Source organism: Stomoxys calcitrans, chromosome 4 (assembly GCF_963082655.1).
Source record: "Stomoxys calcitrans chromosome 4, idStoCalc2.1, whole genome shotgun sequence".
Classification (NCBI taxonomy): Eukaryota; Metazoa; Arthropoda; class Insecta; order Diptera; family Muscidae; genus Stomoxys; species Stomoxys calcitrans.
The window spans coordinates 24,263,277-24,288,916 of NC_081555.1; the positions used below are offsets into that span (position 1 = coordinate 24,263,277).

Below are 25,640 nucleotides of genomic sequence, written 5' to 3' on the forward strand. Positions count from 1 at the left end.
AATGTCAAAGCATACTGAGCATCTTTCTCTTTGACACCATGTCTGAAATCCCACGTGATCTGTCAAATACTAATGCATGAAAATCCTAACCTCAAAAAAATCACCCTTTATGTTTGTTTGTAACACCCAAAAGGAAGAGAAATAGACCCATTGATATATATATATACCAGTCGACTCAGAATCACTTTCTGATTCAATTGAGCTATGTCCGTCTGTCTGTCCGTCTTTCCATGTAAATTTGTGCACAAACTACAGGTCGCAGTTTTCATCCGATCATCTCCAAATTTGGTACACGCATGTTTTTCGGCTTAGAGACAAAACCTATTAAAATTGGGAAAAAATCGGTTCAGATTTAGATATGGCTTCCATATATATATTCGTCCGATTTGCAGTAATAATGCAATAAAATGGTCATTTGTTAACCGATTCTCTCGAAATTCGGTAGGAAGGGTTTTCTTATGATTGCTGGTGAAATTCATAGAAATCGGTTTAGATTTAAATATAGCTCTCATATATATATGTCGCCCGATTTCCACTCCTAGAGCCACTGCAAGCGCATTTATTGACCAAAATTTTCCACAACGCTTTCTTCGACGACAACCACATTAGCTGAGAAATTTGCTTCAAGTCGGTTCAGATTTAGATATAGCTCCCATATAATAAAATGTTCTTTTGTTAACCGATTTTCTAGAAATTCAGCAAGAAAGGTTTTTTGAATCCTGCTCAAATATGGTTCGGATTGAAGTATTTTTAGATATAGCTGCCATATAGACCGATCTGCCGATTTATGGTCTTAAGCCAATAAAAGGCGCAATTATTACCCGAAATCGCTGTAATTTGAAATGGTGATTTGTTTTAAGCCTTCCGACATCCGGATCATACTATATACGATATAGCTGCCATACACTGACAGAAAAATTACGGTACTTTTCCAATGCCGCCTGGTATTATTTTGTTTGCGTCATTGGCAAAGATTTTTAATACCATTTGGTATCAATTCAATACCAGACAAAGGATGCTATTAAAAATTAACGGCGTAGATTAAAATTAATTTAAGCATTGAGCACGTCTCGAAAGTGAAACAAACAAAAATTGTAAAATTTAATGATCTCGCCCTAACAGGCAAAAAACTTGAAAAATCAAAAATTCGGAAGAGCCCGGCCAGCATTTGAACCTGGGCACACGGAGCAACAGCGAGAGCCATTGCTGTTGTCTCAGCGTTCGAAGCCATCAATACAACTTCCAACAGATGAACAAAATCATGTGTAGTACGGAAGAAGTGTAATTTGTTACAGATAGAATGTCTGTCATTATACAAAAATACATGCATTGGAAAAAGTATAGCTAATAAGCAGGGTTGTCGAGCTTGGTTAATGTGGTAATTGGTTCATAGATGCGTTTTCGCCATTAATATGATTCAAATACAACATACAAACGCACGGCCCTTGAAGCCATCACACCTAATATTGTTGAAGAATCTTTTAACCAAAGACGAAACGCGTCCCATAGTGGTTGCTGTGTGTTGCTATCTTTGGCTTTCCTTTTCCATTTGCATCTCCGATCATTGAGTTCGTCTCGAAAGAGAAACAAACAAAAATTGTAAAATTTTATGATCTCGCCATAACAGGCAAAAAACTTGAAAAATTAAAAATTATTTTCGATGGTTTTTTTTGTTCATTTCACCCCCTAATGAACAACAAAAAAAAAAAAAAATAATCAATAACGGTTTGGTACTAAAACCAATAGCGGTCTGTTGCTAGAACCAATCACAAATTGGTATTAAAACCAATACCAGTTCGGTTATAAGACTAAAACCAAACGGTACTAATCATTTAATGTTTCATCCATACCATCCAGTATTTTTTTTGTACCATGCGATGTTGTTTTACTATCAATACCGTATGGTACTGAAATGAGCACGTTTGGTATCAACTTTTCTCTGGGTATATAGACGAATCTGTCGACTAACGGCCTTGAGCCCATAACACATAACACAGCTCATATCACAATGAATATGGTAGTGGAGTTGTTATAAAAGAGGATGGCTAATTTTTCCATGGTGATGGGTATACAAAGTTCGACACGACCGAACTTAACATGTTTTTACTTATTTCTTTATAATTTGCTCACATTTCTAAAAAGCTCCTCGAAATTTGACCAAAAACTCTAGGTCTATATAAATTTCGTAAAATTGGATTTTCAGAAAATTGTCTAAGTATTGAATCGGAGAATAAACATTTTCGGAACACATTTGTCATCAGAAACAATTTCCTGCCCTTGAACTCTTGTTTACTATGTATATATGCTCTTTTAATCTAAAACATTAAGTTTATTGTACTATACCTGCAGTCACTCGTCCAAAGAAAATTGTTTCAAGCTTACCTGTAAATAATAAAAAAATGAGAATTACGATTAGTTTCAATTGAAAAATAAGTTTAGCGTATATACATATATCGAAGTTCTAAAAAGCTGTTTATATTTAATTATTCTTAAATATTTTGTTTAAACTCAACAATTCTCATAATTTTATAAATGATGAATATTATCTTCCAAATCCCCCATTAAATATTGTCCTAATTTGAAAAAAAAAACGCAACATCAAAGCTTGTAGCAATGAATGCCATGTAAACCTCATTTTGAAGGTGAATTATCATCATTCAATTTTGATAGCAATGCAATCGCAGTAACAAGAACAACAACAAAGCAAGAGAAGATGAAAAATAATTACTTTTTGTTCAACAAATATTACAACAAACATAATTAACAAAACAAAGTTACTGGGGGAATACAAAAAAAACATAAAAACGTGGAAAATACTGTAACAAGCGCTCAACACGCACTTGCACACAGAACAATCATTCAGCCAGCCAGCAATCAACAACAATTTATGAATGACTGATCATTTGTTAAGCTAAGTAAGCTGGTTGAGTTGAAGTACATTGAAGTCCATTCGTCCATTCGTCCATCCTTCCATATGTCCATTTGTCAGTCTGAGGGTATTAACTCTCCACCCGTATTCAAATGAAGAATTAACGCACATACTGAATTTATGGCATATAAGTTTAAACAACATTTCGAGTGAAAACAAATAAATAAACAACAACCTAAACATCAACAACAATTAAATGCATTGTTTAAAAAAATATTAACATACACAAGTAAATGGCAGACGGATATAAGTATGCCTTAAAGATGGGTGTATTGGAAGACAAAAAACAAAATTATTCCAAAAATATTCCATGTAAATATTTGAGTAATTTTTTTTTTAATATTTTCAACCAAAATTTGAATTAGTAGACATCGGATACATAGGCAAACAAAAAAAAATTTAAAACACAGAAATTCGATTTATCGCATGTAACGCTTAGAAATTTTTGCATATCTTTTGCAAATTTTTGGCATATTTTGAATTTTTTTACACCCAAAACGCCAGATATAGAAGATGGGTGAACTGATTTTAACGAATTTTTGTTTCCACCGTTAAAGTAACTCAAAACCACGAATCTGGTAAATGAATTTGGTCATATAGACCGATCTCCAGATAAAAGGTTTTGAGCCCATAAATGACACTTTTTTTTATCAATTTCGTTGAAATTTAAACCAGTGAGTAACTATACATCCCTCAATATCGGTTTCAATTTTGACACAGACCGGGCTATGTTTGGATATAGCTGACATATGTATAGGCCGATCTGACGATTTAAGTTTCTGGATCCACAAAAGGCGCATATATTTCAGGATTTCGTTGAAACGTAAAAGTGGTTTCAGATCTCTCAACATTTGTGCTGAATTTGGTCTTAAACTGATCAAGTTTAGATATAGCTGCTTTATAGAACGATCCTCTGATTTAAAGATTTTGGTCCTTAAAGGCTAATTTATTACATGATTTGTGTGAAATTTTAAGCATTAGGTGTTGAGAGGACTAATACAACTCGCTGTTCCAAAACTTCAGCGAAATCGGAAAAAATGCAACTCTATGGGCTCAAAGCTCTAAAATATCTAATTATGGTTCGATATGGATAATATTCGTTTTAGATGTCGAGGGAACTAAAGGGTGATTATTTTTGAGGTTAGGATTTTCATGCATTAGTATTTGACAGATCACGTGGGATTTCAGACATGGTGTCAAAGAGAAAGATGCTCAGTATGCTTTGACATTTCATCATGAATAGACTTACTAACGAGCAACGCTTGCAAATCATTGAATTTTATTACCAAAATCAGTGTTCGGTTCGAAATGTGTTCATTCACCGTAACGTTGCGTCCAACAGCATCTTTGAAAAAATACGGTCCAATGATTCCACCAGCGTACAAACCACACCAAACAGTGCATTTTTCGGGATGCATGGGCAGTTCTTGAACGGCTTCTGGTTGCTCTTCACTCCAAATGCGGCAATTTTGCTTATTTACGTAGCCATTCAACCAGAAATGAGCCTCATCGCTGAACAAAATTTGTCGATAAAAAAGCGGATTTTCTGCCAACTTTTCTAGGGCCCATTCACTGAAAATGATTTGCAAGCGTTGCTCGTTAGTAAGTCTATTCATGATGAAATGTCAAAGCATACTGAGCATCTTTCTCTTTGACACCATGTCTGAAATCCCACGTGATCTGTCAAATACTAATGCATGAAAATCCTAACCTCAAAAAAATCACCCTTTAGTATAGCTCTTTCTTTCAAATTGAAGCGAAATCAATCAATAAACCTTTTATTTATGGACTTAAGACCTTAAATCGGAAGATTGCTTCATATGGGTGTAGTATTAAGACATCGACCGATTTGGACCATATTCGCCACGATCTCAATGCAACTCATTGTGCTAATTTCTGCGAAATCGGATACTATTGGGTTGCCCAAAAAGTAATTGCGGATTTTTTAAAAGAAAGTAAATGCATTTTTAATAAGACTTAGAATGAACTTTAATCAAACATACTTTTTTTTACACTTTTTTTCTAAAGCAAGCTAAAAGTAACAGCTGATAACCGACAGAAGAAAGAATGCAATTACAGAGTCACAAGCTGTGAAAAAATTTGTCAACGCCGACTATATGAAAAATTTGCAATTACTTTTTGGGCAACCCAATAAATGCGCCGTTTAAATGGCCAAGAATTTGAATCTGGAGATTGGTATATATGACAGCTGTATCCAAATATTGTCCGATAAGAACCATATTCGGCACATATATTGAAAAGCTTAGTACAACTCACTGTACCACATTTAAATAAAATCGAGTTAAAAGATTAGGCTTTTATTGGCCTTATACCTCAAACCGGAAGATCGGTCTATATGTGGGCTATGTTAAGATATAGTCCGATCTGAACCATAGTCGTCACATATATCTAGGAACTTATTACCACGGGTTGTGCTAAATTTCAGCGATATCGAATAATAAATGCGTCTTTTATGGGCTTAATACCATTGATCGGAAGATCGGTCTATATGGGGGCTATATTGAGATATAGTCCGATCTGAACCATAGTTGGAATAGATATCAAGCGACTTAATACAACGGAATGAAAAATGTGGATTTTATTGACCTTAAACCTCAAATCAGGAGATCGTTCTATATGGGGGCTATATTAAGATATATACTGAATTGAACCATATTCGGCACAGATATGAAGGAACTTAATACCACGGGTTTTGCAAAATTTCAGCGATATCGAATAATAAATGCGTCTTTTATGAGATTAAAACCATAGATCGGAAGGTCGGTCTATATGGGGGCTATATTAAGATATAAACCGATTTGAACTATTTTCGACACATATATCAATGAACTTTATACATCGGGTTGTGTCACATATCAGCGATATCGGATAATAAATGCGACTTTTGTAGTCTTAAGACCCTTGATCGGAAGATCGATCAATATGGGGGCTATATTAAGATATAAATTGATCTGAGCCATATTCGGCACATATATCAAGGAACTTTATACCACGGATTGTGCCAAGGATATCGGATAAAAACTGCGGCTTTAACTGGCCTTATACCTGAAATCAGGAGATCAGTCTATATGGAGGTTATGTTATGATAAAGACCGATCTGAACGATATTCGGCACAGATATCAAGGAACTTTATGCATAGGGTTGTCACAAATTCCAAGCGAAATCAGGTAATAAATGCGGCTTTTAATAGGCCTAAGACTCTAAATCGGGAGATCGGTACAATTTTGAACGTTGCTAGTCCTCAGGATACAACTACGGGAAAACTGGTTTAAGGAGCACATTTACATCCATAACAAATAAGAGCGGGCTAAGTTCGGCCGGGTCGAATCTTACATACCCTCCACCATGGATCGAAATGTCGAGTTCTTTTCCCGGTATCTCTTTCTAGGCAAACAAAGGATAGAAGAAAATAATTGCAATGCGATTGGACCTATATCAAGTTATGATATATAATTAAATTGAATATTGGAGACCATAGTAGAAGTCATTGTGTAAAATTCCAGCCAATTCGGATAAGAATTGCGTCCTTAAGAGACTCAAGAAGTAAAATAGGTAGATCTACTTATAGGATAGATATATCAGGCTAAAGACCCATTCATACCATATTTGACACGTATATTTAAGGTCATAGGAGAAGTCGTTGTACGAAATTTCCTCCAAATCAGATAATAATTGCGCTCCCTAGAGACTGAAGAAGTCAAGATACCAGATCGGTTTATATGGCAGCAATATCAGGTTATAACCGATTTAAACAATACTTAGCATAGTTATTGGAAGTCATATTAAAATACGTTGTGCCAAATTTCAGCCAAATTGGTTAATAATAACTGGTTTATATGGCAGCTAAATCAAGTTATGGACCGATTTCCACCAAACTTAGCACATAAGAAAACACCTCATGCTAAGTTTCAGTCAAATCGGATAATAATTGCGCCCTCTAGAGGCTCGAGAAGTCAAAGTCCCAGATCGGTTCATATGTCAGCTATAACCTGATATAGATATAGACCGATATGAACGATACTTAGCACAGTTGTTGAAAGTCATAATAAAACACGTTGTGCCAAATTGGATAAAAACTGGGCCCACTAGTGGCTCAAAAAGTCAAGATTCAAGATCGGTTTACATGACAGCTATATCAGGTTATGGACCGATTTCAACCATACTGCACATATGTGGGAAATCATAACAAAACACCTCATGCTAAATTTCAGCCAAATCGGATAATAATGGCGCCCTCTAGAGGGTCAAAAAGTCAAGACCCCAGATCGGTTTATATGATTGTTATTTCAGGTTATGGACCGATTTAAACCTTACTCAGCACAATTTTTGAAAATGATAAAAAACACCTCATGCTAAATTTTAGCCAAATCGGATAAGAATTACGTCCTCTATAGGCGCAAGAAGTCAAGATCCCAGATCGGTTTATATGGTAGCTACATCGTAACATGGACCGTTATGGCCCATTTACAATCCCAATCGCCCTACACTAATATGAAGTATTTGAGCAAAATTTCAAGAGGCTAGCTTTATTCCTTCGAAGCGTGCTTTCGACGGACGGACGGACGGGCGGACATTTTAAGATCGACTTAAAATGTCATGACTTTGAAGAATATATATACTTTATCGTCTTACAAGGATGTTTTTCGGACTGGAGACTAATTGATATTGGAAAAAATCGGTTCAGATTTGGATAAAGCTGTCATATATGTTCGTCCGATTTGCAGTAATAATGCAATAAAATGTTTGTGTCGTTTGTTAGCCAATCCAATATCTAAGAGGTTTGCTCAAAATCGGTTCAGATTAACATATAGCTCCCATACATATGTTCGTCAGATTTCGGGTAATTTGCGAATATTTGCTCGAAATTTGATTCGGCTTGTCTAATAACCCATCTGAAAACATCGGCCGAGGTCCATCAAAATTGGTTCAGAATTAGATATAGCTCCCAATTTGTACTAATAGAGTAGGTTTAGGGTATTATGAAATCGGCGCCGCTGGACTTTTACTGGTTTTTGCATAAATATTTCAGATATGCACTCAAAATTCGTTTTCTTACACCAAATTTTGCCTAAAAACTAATTTTGGTCATAACCAAAAAATTTACTTATATCCGCTCTCTATGCATTGGGAATAATTTTGAGTTTGTTAGAGAGAATACAAATTGTTGTTAAATAAAATAAAAACAATAGATAAAAGTGTGCTAATTTCGGCCGTGGGAACCCACCACCATGAATTCTGATAAAAAATTATACAAAGCAAAAATAAAAGCTTCTAGGAAGGGGACAAGAATGATCGAGAGAAAATTTCAGCCAAATCGGAGAACAATTGCGGCTTCCAGGGGCTCAAGAAGGCTAATCATTAGATCGGTTTATACGGGAGCTATATCAGATTATAGACCGATTTGGACCGTAGTTGACACAGTTGTTGAGAGTTATAATGGAACACTACATGCAAAATTTCAGCCAAATCAGACAAAAATTGCACCTTGTAAGCGCTCAAGAAGTCAAATTGGGCGATCGGTTCATATGGAACAATATCAGGTTATAGACCGATTTGGACAGTTGTTGGAAGTCATAACAAAACAGTACGTGCAAAATGTTAGCCAAATTGGAAAAATGTCGTCTTGCAGGGTCTCAAATTTCAGTCAAATCGGAAAAAATATCGGCTTCTAGGGGCTTATATCGGGAGATCGGTTTATATGGGAGCTATATAAGGTTATAGACCGCTTTGGTCTATGTGCAAAATTTCAGCCAAATTGGAGAAAAATTTCGGCTTGCAGGGGCTCAAGAAGTCAAATCGGGAGATCGGTTTATATGGGAGCTATATTAGGTTATAGACCGATTTGGACCGTAATTGATACAGTTGTTGGAAATTATAACGGAACACTACATGCAAAATTTCACCTAAATCGGATGAAAGTTACGGCTTCCAGGGGCTCAAGAAGTCAAATCTGGAGATCGGTTTATATGTTATAGACCGATTTGGACCGTAGTTGATACAGTTGTTGGAAGTTATAACGGAACGCTACATGCAAAATTTCAGCTAAATCGGATGAAAATTGCGTCTTCCAGGGGCTCAAGAAGTCAAATCTGGAGATCGGTCCATATGGGAGCTAAATCTAAATCTGAGCCGATATGACTTATTTGCAATCCCCAACGGTCTACATCGAAATTAGGTATCTGTGCAAAATTCCAAGCGGCTAGATTTACGCGTTCGACCTCTATCGTGATTTCGACAGATGGACGGACGGACATGGCTAGATCGATTCAGAATGACGAGACGATCAAGAAAGTATATACTTTATGCGGTCTTAGACGAATATTTCGAGGTGTTGGAAACAGATCTATCAACGAGATGGCTGAACAGTTCAAAATTCAGTAATTGTGATATCCCAGGTAATTCTAAAGCGGACGAGCTTGCGAGACTAGGAACTACCTTACACACTCCAGGGATACTGGAATCTGTGGGTATGTCGCTAGGACATGCAAGCTATGTTTTCAGGACCAGACCCGAAGGGCAACGAATGATAGATTGTCACAAAGAGGGGCTGTGAGCATTTCAAAACTATGTGGCCTAATCCAGACTTGAAGAGGTCTACAGCTTTGCTGTCATTGAACAGCTAGAACAGGCGTCTCAGTCATTGTGTCCGTCATGACAGGTCACTGTTTATTCGGAAAACCTGCTGACAGACTGAAGGTTGCCAGCAACGACTTTTGCAGAAGCTGTAGGGACATCGAGGAAAATGAGACTATAGAGCACCTTCTGTGGGTGTGTACCGCACTAGCATTTAGAAGGAGTTCCAGTTTAGGTTCTAATTTCTTTGAGAACCTGTCTGATTTTGCGGATGTGAAGTTATTTTTAAAGTTATTTTTCGTAAGTTATTTTTAAAGCGATCTGGATGGTTCAACGGTAGGAACTAGAAGGCATCTTCCTTCTTCTGTTCCTGTGGTATCACAATGAACGAAAAAGTCTGTGTGAGTCTGATTGCAGACCGCCACTTAAACCTAACCTAATCTGCAAACAGAATGACTAGATTAGTATACTCCCATCCTATGGTGGCGGGTATAAAAATGGGTAGGCAAGGTATTTTATCCAGTGTTTAACCAAAGTTTTGAGTGTTTAAAACAAATAATTGAAATTACAGCACTCTTCTCAACCAAACTGGACATAGCTGAAGAGGGTTAACGTAACACAGTAGCCCAAAAAATTTAGTTTTTAGCCCAATTGTTTTAACAATTGTTATAAGAAATGATAAAGCTTCCATTTGTTTAATTTCCATTTTTTTGGATACAATGTCAATATCATTTATTTGTGACCTCTCCCAGCCATGCATCTTATGCATATGTTTGACTTCTTCATCTGTCAACGTTATGCTTTGTCTTCTGTAATTGTTTTTGTTCTTCTACACAGATGTTCTCACATCATATGTCAATATTAATTAATGCCAATTGTGTGTCAATCTGTCCAAATGTTTCAATAAAGCATGGAAATGGGTTTGTATTGACATCTGTGAGATCGGCACTAATAGTTTAAGTCAATACATACAAATAATGAAAAATAAAATATCAAAGATCAGTTGTTGGGAAAATGACAGGCGAAAGGTAGCATAACATTGATGTAGAAGAAGCGGAAAGAAATAACAATAAGATAAGGTAAATAAATTAAAAATAAGTAAATATTTATTTCTCTATCTTCCAGAAGTTTCTCAAGAAACTTGTCAGGATTTTAAGTTTTGAAATTTTCTTTAACTATACCAGCATATACATTTTTCTAGCCCAGTAGCCCATTCAAATTAACAGGTCATAGACACAATCACCATGAGAAGTGACAAAAGTAGAAAAAGACAAAAATTCCCTGCAATATAAACACTCCTTAGTGTTATGCTTGTCATTTAAAGATAATTTCTTTATGGCTTAGCAAGAAATGCCTCAGCAAATAAATGTCCATGACTAAAGTGTCAGCAACAAGCTGTTGTTGGAGCTATACATAAGACGCACTTAAGCTACTAGCAGAGCATGGCTGACGTCAATATGTCGTAGTAATATGGTTTGTCATTGGTGTTGATTAACAGAGGCAGGGGCTGGGCGTTTATAGCATTTTCCACCATTACTTAATTGATGCATAAATTTCAAATATGCAGTACAACTATGTTCGTACATTCATATCATATGGGGACATATGCATATATTTTCATACTAACAATTGAGTAAAACTGACTAAGACTTGTAGTTAAACGTCAAAAGATCTTGTCTGCTGTTAATAAAAAATTGTAATTTTAAATATGAATTTATGCAAGTTGCCAATTAATTGATTTAAGTTAGACGTACATTATGAAACATTTAATTAAGAACAGCAATTTAATGCAATTGCTATGAAGATATTAGAGATAAAGAGCGGGGAATTATTGAATAAAAAAGTGCTTAATCTATGACACGACCTATTTTTGCAATGAAGGTTTTCAAAACAGTAAATGAGTGGTGCATAATGATAATATTCTCAGGGGAATATGTATAAGTGGGGACTCGCATTTAACCAGTATGATATATAAATGACAAAAAGAACTAAGTAAAGCATTACGTTTTTATATATTAACATGTAAGGACGGTCTAACGTCGGACTAAGCCGACCTTTTGATATCCTACATGCCACAGCAATTTGCGATAAAGTCAATAGTAGAAACTAGATTCACAAGTCACGTGCCGGCAGCACTTGGAGTGCAGACAAAGAACCCTTGTTAACCACGTACAAAGCAATTGGCCGATCTGCGGTAAGATTTGCAGCACCAGTGTGGTCTCATCAGCTCTGTGACACGCAGTAGAATAATATTCAGGTCTTTCAGAATGCCGCCCTCCGAACTGCGACGGGATGTCTCCTCAGTTCTCATGTGGACCAACTCCATTAGGAGACAAAGATCCTACCAGCGTGAAGACATAACTACATACTGTCTTAGCAAATCCTTTTAACGCAAAGACCGTTCAATCATCCTGTGGAGAGATATTCACCGCCCAGAAGCCTTAAGGTAGATCTACATGATCTAGAGCGTGAGGTTCAACGCTACAAGAGAGAACCTCTAGATCATGCGGGTCTAGACAACATTCAAGCAGACACGTTAGCAGATGCGGTAAATAGCTACCGGCTGAATGTTGTCCTTGGAGAACGACCGCCTCCAGTTGCACCTGAAGAAATTGACCTCCCCCGGCAAACCAGATTAGTTCTGGTTCAATTACGTTTCGGCAAAGGCAGCCGCCTCAATTCCTACAGAGCCGATTGTGATTGTGATTTTGTGAAGATCGTTTAACAAATTATTAAATTATTGAGTATTATTCATAATCGGACGAAAATATATATATGGGAGCTATATCTAAATCTGAACCGATTTCTATTAAATTCTACAGCAATAGCGGGAATGATAAGGGAATCCCTTGTGCCAATTTTCGTATGAATCCGTTAACAAATGACGAAATTTTTGTAATACTACTCCAAATCGGACGAATATATGTATGGAAGCTATATCTACATTTGAACCGATTTCTATGAAATTCACCAATAATGTTGATGCTTATAAGAGACTCAATGGCGCAAAATTTCGTGAAAATCAGTTAACAAATGACGATGTATTTACAATTTTAGTCTAAATCGGACGAACAAATATATATGGGAGCTATATCTAAATCAGAGCCGATTTCTATGAAATTCATCAACAATAGGAAGACTTATAAGAGAACCTTTCGTGCACAATTTCATGATATCTAAATCTATGCCGATTTCTATGAAATTCACTTGTAATGTCAAGATTTATAAGAGAATCCCTCGTTCGAAATTTCGTGAGAATCGGTTTACAAATGACGATATAATTGCAATTGTAGTCCAAGTTGGACAAACATATTTATGGGAGCTATATCCAAATCTGAACTGATTTTTATCAATTTCAATAGGCTTTGTTTCTACGCCCAAGAAAATGTTTGTGCAAAATTTGAAGATGATCGGATGAAAATTGCGACCTGTACCTAGCACACAAATTAACAGACAGACGGACATAGCTCAGAAAGTGATCATGAGTCGATCGGTTTACTTACCAATGGGTCTATCTCTCTTCCTTCTGGGTGTTACAAACAAATTCAGTAAGTTATAATACTCTGTACCACAGTAGTGGTGTAGGGCATGAAAAAAATACGTCTTCATTAAATGGCAACCTTCTGGAAACTTATGTTCAAAGTTTCAAGGCGTCACATTGCATAGTTCTTTTAATCATTTCAAGCTTAAATTGTTTAAATAAAATACCGAGAGGGTGCAATTATATTTCAATATAACTGAGATTTTGCATGCAAAGTTCTGATAAGATTTCTAACATCTGAGTCATATACAACTAGAGTCCTAGTTCGTAATAATTGTAAAATTCATCCACATGTTTCAACTAAACCTTAGATATTGGCTAACACTCATTTTCATTCAGTATGGTATGTTATGCCCTGTTTTAGTTAAAACACCTGTGTTTATATTGCCACCCATGGGGTTTTAATTTGGCCAACAGCTACAGCTATGGAAGGCTGTGTCACACTGACCCAATTAAGTTCTACAATGTGTGTTGCACTCTTGCTTACTAAGGTGACCTAAAAGATGTGTGTGCTCGTAAACAAATTAACAAACTTGATTACAATGTAAAGAAATGTTTCCTCCTTTACATGTGGTAAGTGGGCTTTTTTTAAGAAATATATGTGCCACAAGAAGCTAAAATTAGAAAGAGTAATAAACTGAGACATTTGCCATTTAGAGCAAATGGTAGCTGTACTTACTTTACAAGAGCAAATTGCAGAATCGATATCCGTTAGAAAGGTATCCCAAATAGAGCTGGCAAACTATCGATATTCGCAACAATCGATATCGTTAATTTCTTCACCATGGATCGCATCTGTCAAGTTCTTTACCCTATATCTCTTTAGTGGCAAATAAAGGCTAATGGATTAGAATTGCTATTCATATGAGAGATACATTGGAGAATAAGAAATATTACTCTGGAGTGTTTCTAGACGTTCCTCAAGGATTTGACAGAGTGTGGCATGATGGCCTACTGTACAAATTAAGACGAATTGTACGAATTGTATGTATCTTGTTTTAAAATCCTTGACCGGATATCGGAGTACTCAACCATTCATTAAATGAATGCGGGTGTTTCTCAAGGTAGCGTTCTTTATATAGCTGTATACAATATTTACATCGGATATGCCAGTAGTTAATAATGTTTTGTATCGTAACATGGTTAGACAAGTGGAAAACAAAAATAAGCGCATTAAAATCAATGCATATCACATTTACCTTGGAGAGGATTGTCCCAATCTATCAATAAATGGAAATATAATACCTCAAAGCACTTGTGTAAAATACCTCGGAATTCACATTGATAGGAGACTACATATACTACTACTAATAGTAATAAACGAAAGCATCTCGATATAAAAAACTAAACTAAATTATTGGTTGCTTGGTTCTAAATCTCAATTAAAAATGGAAAATAAACTTATATAAAATAAGACCATATTAAAACCTACATGGACGTATGGAATTCAGTTATGGAGTACAGCTAGTAATTATAATCTGGAAATATTGCAGATATATCAGTCAAAAACTCTGTGAATGATTCTCAATGCCCCCTGAACCATCTGTGATGACTTGAATATGCTTACTGTGAAGGAAAAAGTAAGACGATTCACTGAAAACTATCTTCAAAGATCACATCAACCCTTTGGCGATATCATTACTAGATGATACTTTTGAAACAAAAAGACTGAAGCGCTATCATATTCTTGACTTACCATATATAACTTAATGAATTGTAATTAATTAAAATGTATTCCAATATTTTCATGAAAGCAATGTAATTTTTTAATGATGCATACATTTTTAAACCCCTAATTGTATTTTTGTTGTTGTATACATTGGTGTGCAGCAACCTCTGTTATTTCGTTAATTGTTATTGAATTTGCTTATTTTCCTTAAGTGGACAGATTGTAAGTAAAGAAATTAATTTAAAACAAGTTCTTTAAATGACTTTTTCGAATAGAAAAACACCAGTCGTAGAAAAACACCACCTCCAAAATTTCAGGCAAATTGAGTAATAATTGCGCCCTCCAGAGGCTCAAAAAGTCATCAGGTTATAAACCGATTTAGACCATACTTAGAACAGATTTTGGAAGTGGTTACCACAACGACATATGCAAAACTTCAACCATATTGGATAAGAATTTCGCCCTCTATAAGCGCAAGAAGTCTAATCGGACGATCGGTTTATATGGCGGCTATATCAGGATATAGACTGATTTAGACCATACTTAACACAGTTGTTGGAAGTCAAAGTAAAACACTTCCTGCTAAATTAGATAAGAATTGCACCCTCTAGAGGCTCAAGAAGTCTATTCGGGAGATCGGTTTATATGGCGGCTATATCAGGTTATGGACTGATGTAGACTATACTTGGTACAAATGTTGGAAGTCATACCATAACACTTCGCGCAAAATTTCAGTCAAATCGGATAATAATTCCACCCTCTAGAAGCTCTAAAAGTCAAGACCCAAGGTCGATTTATATGACAGCTATATCAAAACATGGACCGATTTGGCCCATTTACAATCCCAACCGACCTACACTAATAAGAAGTATTTGTGCAAAATTTCAAGCGCCTAGCCTGAATTGGGGTCATACTTGGTTTGGCTGTTGGAGTCCAAAGCGGAAGTCATTATACAAAATTTTAGGCAGATCGGATAAGAAACGCGCCCTATTGAGAATCTGTTTGTATGGGAGCTATATCAGATAAAGAATCGATGTGAACCATACACGGAGCATTTATTGGAAGTTTAAACAAAACAATTCATACAAAATTTCAGCCTCTAGCGGCTCAAAAAATCAATATCCGAGATCGGTTTATATGGGAGCTATATCAGATAAAGAATCGATTTGAACCATACATGGAACAAATGTTAGACGTTAAAACAAAACACTACTGCAAAATTTCAGCCAAATCTGATAATAATTGCGCCCTCTAGCGGTTCCGATGAACCGATTTGAACCAACCGATCCAACAGTTATTGGAAGTTAAAACAAAACAATTCATGGAAAATTTCAACCAAATTGGATGATAATTGTGCCCTCTAGCGACTCAAAAAGTCAAGATCCGAAACCGGTTTATATGAGAGCTATATCAGATAAAGAATCATTTGAACCATACATGGAGCATTTTTCGAATGTTAAAACAAAACACTTCGTGCAAAATTTCAGCCAAATTGGATAATAATTGCGCCCTCGAGCGGCTCAAGAATTCAAGATCAAGGGACGGTTTATATGGCAATTATATCAAAACATGGATCGATATAGCCCATTTACAATCCCAACCGACCTACACTAATAAGAAGTATTCATGTAAAATTTCAAGCGACTAGCCTTATTTCTACGAAAGTAATCGTGCTTTCTCTCTGTCATTCCACCATAGAGCGAGTCTTCGAGAGATTGAGGACAAGAGGCGGATTACGGAGTCTGAGCGGGTTCGAATGAATCGAGAAGAATTAATGCACGAAAGACTCATTGCTGTTTGTTGTCAGACAAACGATTTGCTGACCGATTACGATCACCTCTGTCTATCAACGGCATAGATGTTGAGCAATCAGAAGCTCTTGATTCACTCCTGCTCTTCTTAACATCTATACTATTGGTTGACCAAAAAGTAATTGCGGATTTTTCATACAGTCGGCGTTAACAAATTTTTTCACAGCTTGTGATTCTGTAATTGCATTCTTTCTTCTTAGTTATCAGCTGTTACTTTGCTTGCTTTAGAAAAAAGTGTAAAAAAAGTATATATGATTAAAGTTCATTCCAAGTTTTATTAAAAATGCATTTACTTTCTTTTAAAAAATCCGCAATTACTTTTTGGGCAACCCAATACTTTCATAAGGCCGAAAATGGAGTACAACCTACATGTATGGGCTGGAGTTTCAAAATCATCCTTGGAGCTATTGGACCGTGTACAGAGAAGGGGGATTGGCGTTGATTGGGGACCATATTGTTTCCAACTCTATTTCCTCCCTTGAACATCATCGTAACGTGGGTTGTCTGTCGCAGTTCTATCGGTACTTTCATGGTGTGTGTTCATCTAATATTCGTCTTCCTATTCCTGATGTAAGGATGACTTGATACAAATACTTGATTTTCTAGGAATTTACACCCGTTCGTAGTTGATTGGCCGGCGGACCGGACAATGCATTACAGACAAATTTTCTGTTTCGCCCGAACTGTTCGTATATGCCTGAACCGATCGTATATGAAATCGACTTTCGGCTAAAATTTTTCCCACCCCAATAAACCCTACATCCATAGGGGAAATCGCCAGAGCATTCATTGGGGACATGCAATCATAGGGGACATCCCCTGAGCGATGGTTGATGAAAAAATAATATCAACTGAGATCTGCTTATAGTTGGTAAAAACTTGAAAGTTCATCTGAACAGGATCATAAGCATCATTAATAGACACAATAAGTGTAGCAAAAATGTTTTTCAGATAGGCTTCGATATTATGGCAAAATTTTAAAGGACAGTTGGCATAAGGCGTGTTGGTAGTCCTAATATTGCATCCATAACTTATTTTTCATTACTCCTTGTGAAGTTTTGTCATTCAGTTGCATATATTACAAACAATCTGGCAACCCTGATTTTAATTCTATTTTCACCTTTAATGTTTCTTCTTCTTTTTTGCTTTGTTTGTATTTAACCTAATGTTGTTGGCCTTTTAATGTTTCCCTGCTACCATCAGACATTTAACAAATTCTTTTCTCACACTTCATTTCATGTCATTTGCCCATGTTTATATTACACCTTCATATTCCATGTAGCAAAGAACGGAACAGACTTGGAGCCATTTTTATGCGCTAAAGCTGCTGCTCTGCGCTAAACTTAGCCCCCTCATTATAAAAAGTTCAACTTTTGTCATGATAAACTAAATAGCAAAAACAAAACAATAAAAAAACGACCAATGTTGAAAACGAAACACCAACAAAAAAACGAGACTGATTACCCGGCAAACCGGTAAACAAATTGGCAAGAGAACCACCATGAGATACAACGCCAACAGTGACGATAAAAATCAACTCAAAATAAACTTGGCTCAATTAACACAGCCGAGAATATAATGACTTGAGATAATTATAGATCCATATAGCCAAAGAGAGTCAACACATGAAGTAAAAACTGTTGTAGTGGTCTTCATTGGGGGGGCTGGGACTTGCTTAAACTATGTGTAATGTGTGAAATTTCGTTGAACTGAAATGATAGAGTGTGAAGAAAAAATCGTCCACACACAATAGTTTATGCAAATAAATTATGAAAGATCGTAGAGTTAAGCGTTATGTGGCAACATTGGAAACGGAAATGGAAAATTGAAGTAGTCTTGTGTTGTATTGAGTCTTGTGGGGAGAGTGGGTAAACATTTTGCAGACAATTGAAAGTAATGTAGTTCAATTAGTTATGTCAACTTTGAAGTGCTGTAACAAAGATGATGGAGAATTGAATACAAATTTAGAAATCGTTTAACCAAATGGTGTCAGGTTTCATTATAGGAAGCGTTGAGAAGAATTAAAATAAGGCGATGATGTTGTGAAAGTGAAAGAAGCGTATTTTGTTATAGTCTTTATTTATTATTGTTATTTCTTGTATTGAACTTAACTCTTTATCAGATTACTTATAAATTGTACTCTTCTTGTAACATGTTTTCATTTTCCATCCATTGCTTTCCATTTCATTGCTTTAATGGCTTCTTATGGATCACTAGAATATTATTTACGATAAGAATCTTTAAATAAGCCACATACAGCAACTTCAATTACTGGCTTCCGATTTTGCACTAAAAAAGAAAGAAAATTCTTTCATTATGTGTTGTGCTTTATTTTACAGCAACAATTTTGTTGCAAAACTATCTAGTCATAGGTGAATAACCTTTACTTAAAACACAAAAGAGCAAAGGAACTTCATAGGAAAACAGAAGAGAAAAAAATAAACATAGGTAGATGGAAAAAAATTACAAACATTTTTTGTTAGTTTAACACAAAAACGCCAATGACTTTGTTTTCCTAGCCTAATGATAGCATACTAGCAATGTTGGTGATGATGATGAAATTTTTGCCAGAGCAGAGATTTGTTTTCATTACAAAAAACTGATCTTTTTTTGTTGTCTTTTCTTTATTTTTTGGTTAGGGTTGGCTGAGTTTGGCTTTTGTTCTACCTTGGCAATACCAAGTCATATCACTGAAATGAAATCACAAAAAGGCGGGGTATAGTGATGGACTAAGCAGAGATGGACTAAGAGGCCAACCAAACGAAAGGGTGTTTGTAATGGGTTTGTATTGCAAAATGTAAATTATAATGCATTAACATTCTTGAACAATCACAAAAAGAACAACACTATCGACAGAGAAAAACATCAACCGGAAAAGGAAATGAGTTTCAGTATATGAAACTTAGTATGAAGAGTAAAAGAAATCTAAAACTCCATAACGAAATATGCAGTATAAAATGAAAGTTTCATTCATTTGTCTATTGCATTGTTGTTAGGAATTGTTCCACCAACATAAGAGTTAGATAATAGTGAATAACAAAAAAAATGAAATTTTATACACATCGTGGGAAGAATGGGGGTGTAGCTTCATAATAATGCGGATTAAGTTTTGCTTTCAAGCGGAAAATTTAATTTATGCAAGAATTTTTTTTTTGTATTACTGTAAAGTTCTAATGTGAATAGAATGTACTTTCACATATTATTAACAATGATGAAGTAGACTTTGAAGGAAATATCAAATATGACGTATTTGGATATACAAACCTAAACTGAGTTGAATTAGAAAAACATCCATGCCATTATTTATGCCAACATTATGCTAATACATCCATGCCAGCCCCGGCACGGGATAACTATGAGCATCACATAGGCTGGAACTTTGAACTTCAATCTGTGTGGTGTTCTTCGGTATCACCAGAAGCCTAGCTGGCAGCTATCGGGCGCATCCACAAGTTGCGGATAGTGGAATGCTCTATACGAAGTAGCTGCAACTGCAGTCGGGGACAATCAGCAGTATCGAGTGGAGAGTCTCATCGAGAGGCCAGGTGGCACCGGCTCTTGCTTAAATACTGAATACCTATGATGCTCGATACGACAAGGCGAGTTATTGGCGCCTTTAAATAACCAATGGCCACCATGTTCCTGCGGCGATCGGTCGTATAGACCGGAACGAGCTTCCTCACAATGCAAATGTGGCTACAACAACATAATTTACAACTTTGTCTAAATACAAATTCCAGTTGATGTGGTGCTGGTAGTAGACTAAGGGATATACATTTTATACCGGCCCTTTAATGCTTTTTTATGGCATCCTCGCTGCAGCCGCCAGAGGCCCAATTTGTGCAAAGATAGTTTCCACATCGGAATTTTTTAGTAAAATTGCTATGGAAGCATTAAATATAGTTAGGTGCAAACAATTTTTATGAATTAAAAAAACATAAGCCCGAATGGGGAATCTGGGCTTTGGAATTTGACAACTCGAGGGATTTTTCCAATTTGTTAATAAAAATTGCCTATTTTGAAGTACATATAGCACACAAACAAAAAAGAAAAAACTTAAGCAAGTTACCAATGAAAATACTTTTTAGGGCAAAAAATTGTAAAATATACACTTTTCACATTTTTTGACTTCCAGACTGTATAACTTTTAAATAAATCATCAGATATGCAAGTTTTTTGAGGCAAAGTCGTTTTAAATTTTGTCACAAAGTGGCAAAATGCCTTCGTAAATGCCAAAATACGAAGCAGGTTTCGATCAAAATTGCAAAATTAATATTCAAATATCCCCTAAACTAGTGGAGATATTGTAGACCTCAAGTGGACTGTTTTGTAGGGATTTTAGAGCACTATCCACAAAAAAATGAAAAGCGAACCACAAACGAAAATTTGGCAGCCCCAAATAAATTTTCGAAATACCCAAGTGACCAACTTTAGGGTTCTTGCAGAAGTCGCCAGATAATCTAGTGCCTTGAAATTTTGCACCCGATCTTGCTAACACCTCAGCTCTAACCATTCCAAATTTCAAAGAGTTATCTCAACCCGTTCTCACACGGCATATTTTTTACTAGTTTTCTAGGGGATACTTTCTCAGCGAGTAGTTGACTTAGAATGACGTCGGTGTGTTGAAAATTTCGAGTGAGAAGTATTCCTTCGTAGGGGCTGTAGGCGATTGTAATATTGACGTAACGGTAACAAATATGGTGTCATTTATTGTTCTCAATTTAGGTGTAGGTGTGTGAGATTGAGATAATAATAACTTACAGGGCAATCCCTGGTCTTAAGGTATCCAAATTTAACTGGGACCTTTATGGGGAAAGTTTTAGGGCATCTGTGTCAGCATTGTCGTTAGAAGGCTTTAGGGCACTGACAGTAAATGGTCAGGTTGCTAAGATAAACAAAGGAATAAGTGCAGTAAACGATATGGTCCTTGGAAGACATCGAAAGACTAAGACAAGTAAGGTGGGTTGTGGGCTCAAGAGTGAAAACAATGCGGCGGAATGTCAGGCGTCATTAATTATCTACCATCATATAACCAACTATTGATTAGAATTAAGGAAGATCACTTAAAGGAGACGACAGGACACTAACTATAACGTTTCTTTCAGGGACGCTACAAAAGTGAACCGATGGGGACAGCAATCGACGCCATATTTTTGCTGCTGCTTTGAATTTTCTCTTCAGTAAGGTTTGCCATTTCATGATGGAATGATAGACGAGCCCACAACGAATCGAAATTATTAAAATTTTTTCCGAAATTCGGGGTCAAGGGACAGGATGGTGTGTAGTGTCTTTCGGCTCAGAAAGGGTAGATCATTTAGCAAGGATAGTACGTGACAATGTTGCTCAAGCATATATTACTAGGTCGGATGAAGAAGGGAATATTCGGAGATACCGAAATGGTTAAGCGCATTCGGTGAATTGATTGGGGTCTTAGTAGTCGTTTTGTTCGCAGTATGTATGTATGGTGGTTTTTTCGTTGCTTGTGCATTTTATGGATCACCAGTGTATAATGGAAGAGTCACAACTGACTCAGAAAGAAAAAAAATTTTCCCGTCGCTATGCTTGTGTGCTTTCCTGTGTGTAGGACTGTGTCTGCAGATGCACTACAGGATTTTTTTTTGGTGAGCCCGTGCTTAATCTACTCGACTTATGGTTGTTCTTCAGAGAGTGAAAAAGCGAATTACATTAGTGCGTAAATATTGACTACAATTCACTCGCAATGCGACTTTTATACGAAAACTTTTCGACTTTGGTTTTACTCTTAGTCTCTGACGGGGACAAGGCTCCTTTAATGATGTTATGAGTCAGAGAATCTTGACCAGAACTAATTTGTGTGGCAGACCTGAACACTGCAGGCTTGTATTTACGAAGTGCCTGTACCAAGGTGACATTCGAGATTTAAGACTATTGCAAGGTTGGCCACCTTTTGAAAATAAGTATTGAGAAATATAAGGACACACTAGTAACAACTTCGTCCTAAGTCTTTAGAATATACCAGAAAGTCCATTCATACAAGTCTAAGTGCATTCTACAATCGGTATATTGTAGTTATTGACAAAAAAGAAAACGCCAAAAACCTCAAGGAAGTAGAATTTATCTAGCTAGGATTTTGAAAAGGGTGCAAGCTCGGATTACGAATGTAGTCTTTGGCCTGTCGCAACAGTGGTATTCCAATGGACAAAAATTTTCTGAGTCTAATTTAAGATTGCCGCTTTACAGCTCTCTTCGCGGTAGCTTCCCAAAGGATGATGGGAAATTTCCCTTTAACCGTCATGAAGTTATTACAGCTTTGTTTCAATATGGCAACTCTTTACTTTTTGACTTGAAGCAGGTGTAGTGCTTCACAGCCTTACGAAAGCATCTGAAAAATGTTTTTGTTTTGGTTTAGATAAACTTACAATAACTTTGGCACGTTTTTTTCTAGCCTCTAATATGAAGATGTGATTCAAGATAGCTGCTCGTAAACCCCCTTACATTCATTCATCTAACTAATGATGGCAATGATTATGGCATGGTTGATTTGCAAGTTGTCTATCTGGCTGGCTACTTGTCTGTCTGTATGCTTAGCATTTAAGCAAAGCAGCTCCTCTAGTAGATGTTATGTCTCTAATGCTTTGTTGTTTGAGGCTTTCCTTGAGCTTTTTTCTGTTTTCTGGTTTATGGGAAATCATTTTTCCATTATTATGGTGTATTGTGTTTTCATTTCATTTCGTTTGTTTATCTCAATGTTGAATGCAAAAATTGAAATTAAACCACCATCACCGCCACAAAAATTATAATTTATTTTTATAAATGATTATCTGAAGAAATTTTCCCTAGCATTGCATGCAAAAAATATGAAAAATAGCGGCAAATAATAATTTTCCAAAAGTTAATAGTCGTGTGTAAACATTATTTTTCATAGCTTTCAATTCAATTAAACTTTCATTCTAAACATATACTCGTATATTTCCTAGAGACGTTAACGTTAAACTTTCTCTTTTGTTTTGTTATTTCAGCTAGGGGAAAATTGAAAATTATTTTGCGGGTATTTGGCGTTTACCTCCATGTGGTGGATAACACTACAGCTGTTGGGTATGGTTGGGTTTCCTGTAGCGACAATTTAAATAACTCCTCATACGCATTTTTTTTACACTCACAGTTAACCAAAACTTGGATGTTTAATGGAAGGAAGTTACTTTTACTTGATTGGTTTGATTGCAAAAGAAAAGAAACACGAATATGATTTGATTATAAGGGGGTTTGGCAACTCCAAACACTATGCTTTAATGCATTGCCAACATCAATACAAACACTAGTTATCAGCTGATATGCTGACCATAGATTATTATGGGTCATTCTCATATTTAAAACAAAATGTCATGGAAAAAAACTAAATTACCTACTGATGGATACAGAAGGCTAAAGAAAAGCTGGATACTGATGCAATGTATAACTGGCAAGAGTCATATTTGTTTGAAGTTGAGAGTCGGAAATGGTTGAGAGAAGCAATATTTGAGTTGATAATAGGTAACTTTTTTGGTAACAATATACTTTTATGCATTACCAACATCAACACAAACACTAGTCATCAGCTGATATGCTGACCATAGATTATTATGGGTCATTCATACATTAAAATCGCAAAAACTGCATTAACTTTACTTTAATTGGCTATGACAGAACATTTGTCCCATTAGCCGAACATAGTATGTTCGATGCTCTGAGCTCATTCTAAAATTTCTTGCTGCTTTAACTACTGTTGAATATATAAGACTTCAGATCTGTGACATTGTGAAAGTAGTATACATTGGTATCATCCACATATGATAGAACAAACCGTCGTCTATAATTTAGTTCTTGACGATTTTTTAAATCGCACATTACCCGATTAAATTACACATTGACATCAATTAATTGTCCATTAAAAACTTAAAATCTTCACTAATTTAATTATCTTTACATTCCATTAAGATCTTCTTTTACTCACTCTCTCTCTCAAAGTGGCAACACCCCTTTTGTTCTATTAGAAAAGAACACAAATGACTTAGTTACCCTCTTCCCATGACACTCTATTTCTCACCTACATAATTTTATTGCATTACAAGATGTCAACGTCAAAGGTCGTGATCTACATTTGAGCAAACACAATGACAACATATGAAAGTAAAAAGAAATAAAAAGAAAAATTAAGTACTAAAATGTACATACCTACACACTACAAGCAGCACATTATAATAAAAAGGAAAGAAACCACCAAAAATCTAGGTTAACCATGCAAAACAGCACAGGTGAATGTTTAATTTAATAAAAAAAAGAGAAGCAGAACATCATCAGCACAAAACCCAACAGTGGTTGGGTGAAAAATGATGTTGATGATTTGATTTATGTTTTAAAAGCAAATGCTTTGGGCAAAGCATTTTCATTCTTATATTCTTGCTGCTGGTCTCATTTTCATGCCGAAGAATGCATGGCAAGATATATGATATACTCAAGAATTTTTATGAATGTAATTTAGAAAAATATGTGTAGATATTATATCTACATTACTTTAATGCTATAAAATTCATACAAATTTTTTGTGTAGAAATTTATGAATATTGTAAAAGAAATGCAGACAACTTAATACATGATGTTTGGAGTTTAAGAAGGAGATTAACGCCTTCTCTGGTGATGGCACAATCCGCATCATTTGGGTGCCGGGCCATAACGGAGTAAGAGGGAAAGAAAGGAAACACGATTTGGCAGTGAAGGCCAGAGAACTGCCATCGACAAACTTGGCTAACCCGAAGTCTTTCGAGTCGACGCAGTCCGATTTATGGGCGTGGGCGATAAATAATGTGTAACCGCGAAACAGTCGTTAGGATGGCGAAAATCCTATGGGGTGATTCGGATTGTGAGAGGACGAGGCTATTACTGAAAGGAAGTAAGTAGGAGGTCGGTAAGTTTTTGGTGTCATAACGGGACATATAGGACTACGAGCTCACTTATGCAAAATCGGTGCGCCAATAGATAGCATGTGTAGGGCATGTGGAGAAGATGATGAGACGTTGGAGCATTGTCCGGCTTTCGCGGCTCACAGACACCGGAACTTAGGTGGGGACACGATACCAGAC

General features: G+C 36.1%; 1 protein-coding gene across 2 annotated transcripts in view; it reads right to left on the reverse strand.

Annotated features, from left to right (window-relative positions):
• LOC106086552 (uncharacterized) overlaps window positions 1-25,640 on the reverse strand; it is a 195,685-nt gene that overhangs the window by 63,373 nt on the left and 106,672 nt on the right. The window contains exon 4 of one of the 2 annotated variants that reach the window (XM_059367511.1): window positions 2,252-2,382. The exons of the other annotated variant lie outside the window; for it this stretch is intronic. Coding sequence (XP_059223494.1) covers window positions 2,330-2,382 — 53 coding nt within the window. The 3' untranslated portion in view covers window positions 2,252-2,329. Of the gene's footprint in view, window positions 1-2,251; window positions 2,383-25,640 lie in introns of those variants that run through there. 2 annotated transcript variants of the gene reach the window in all.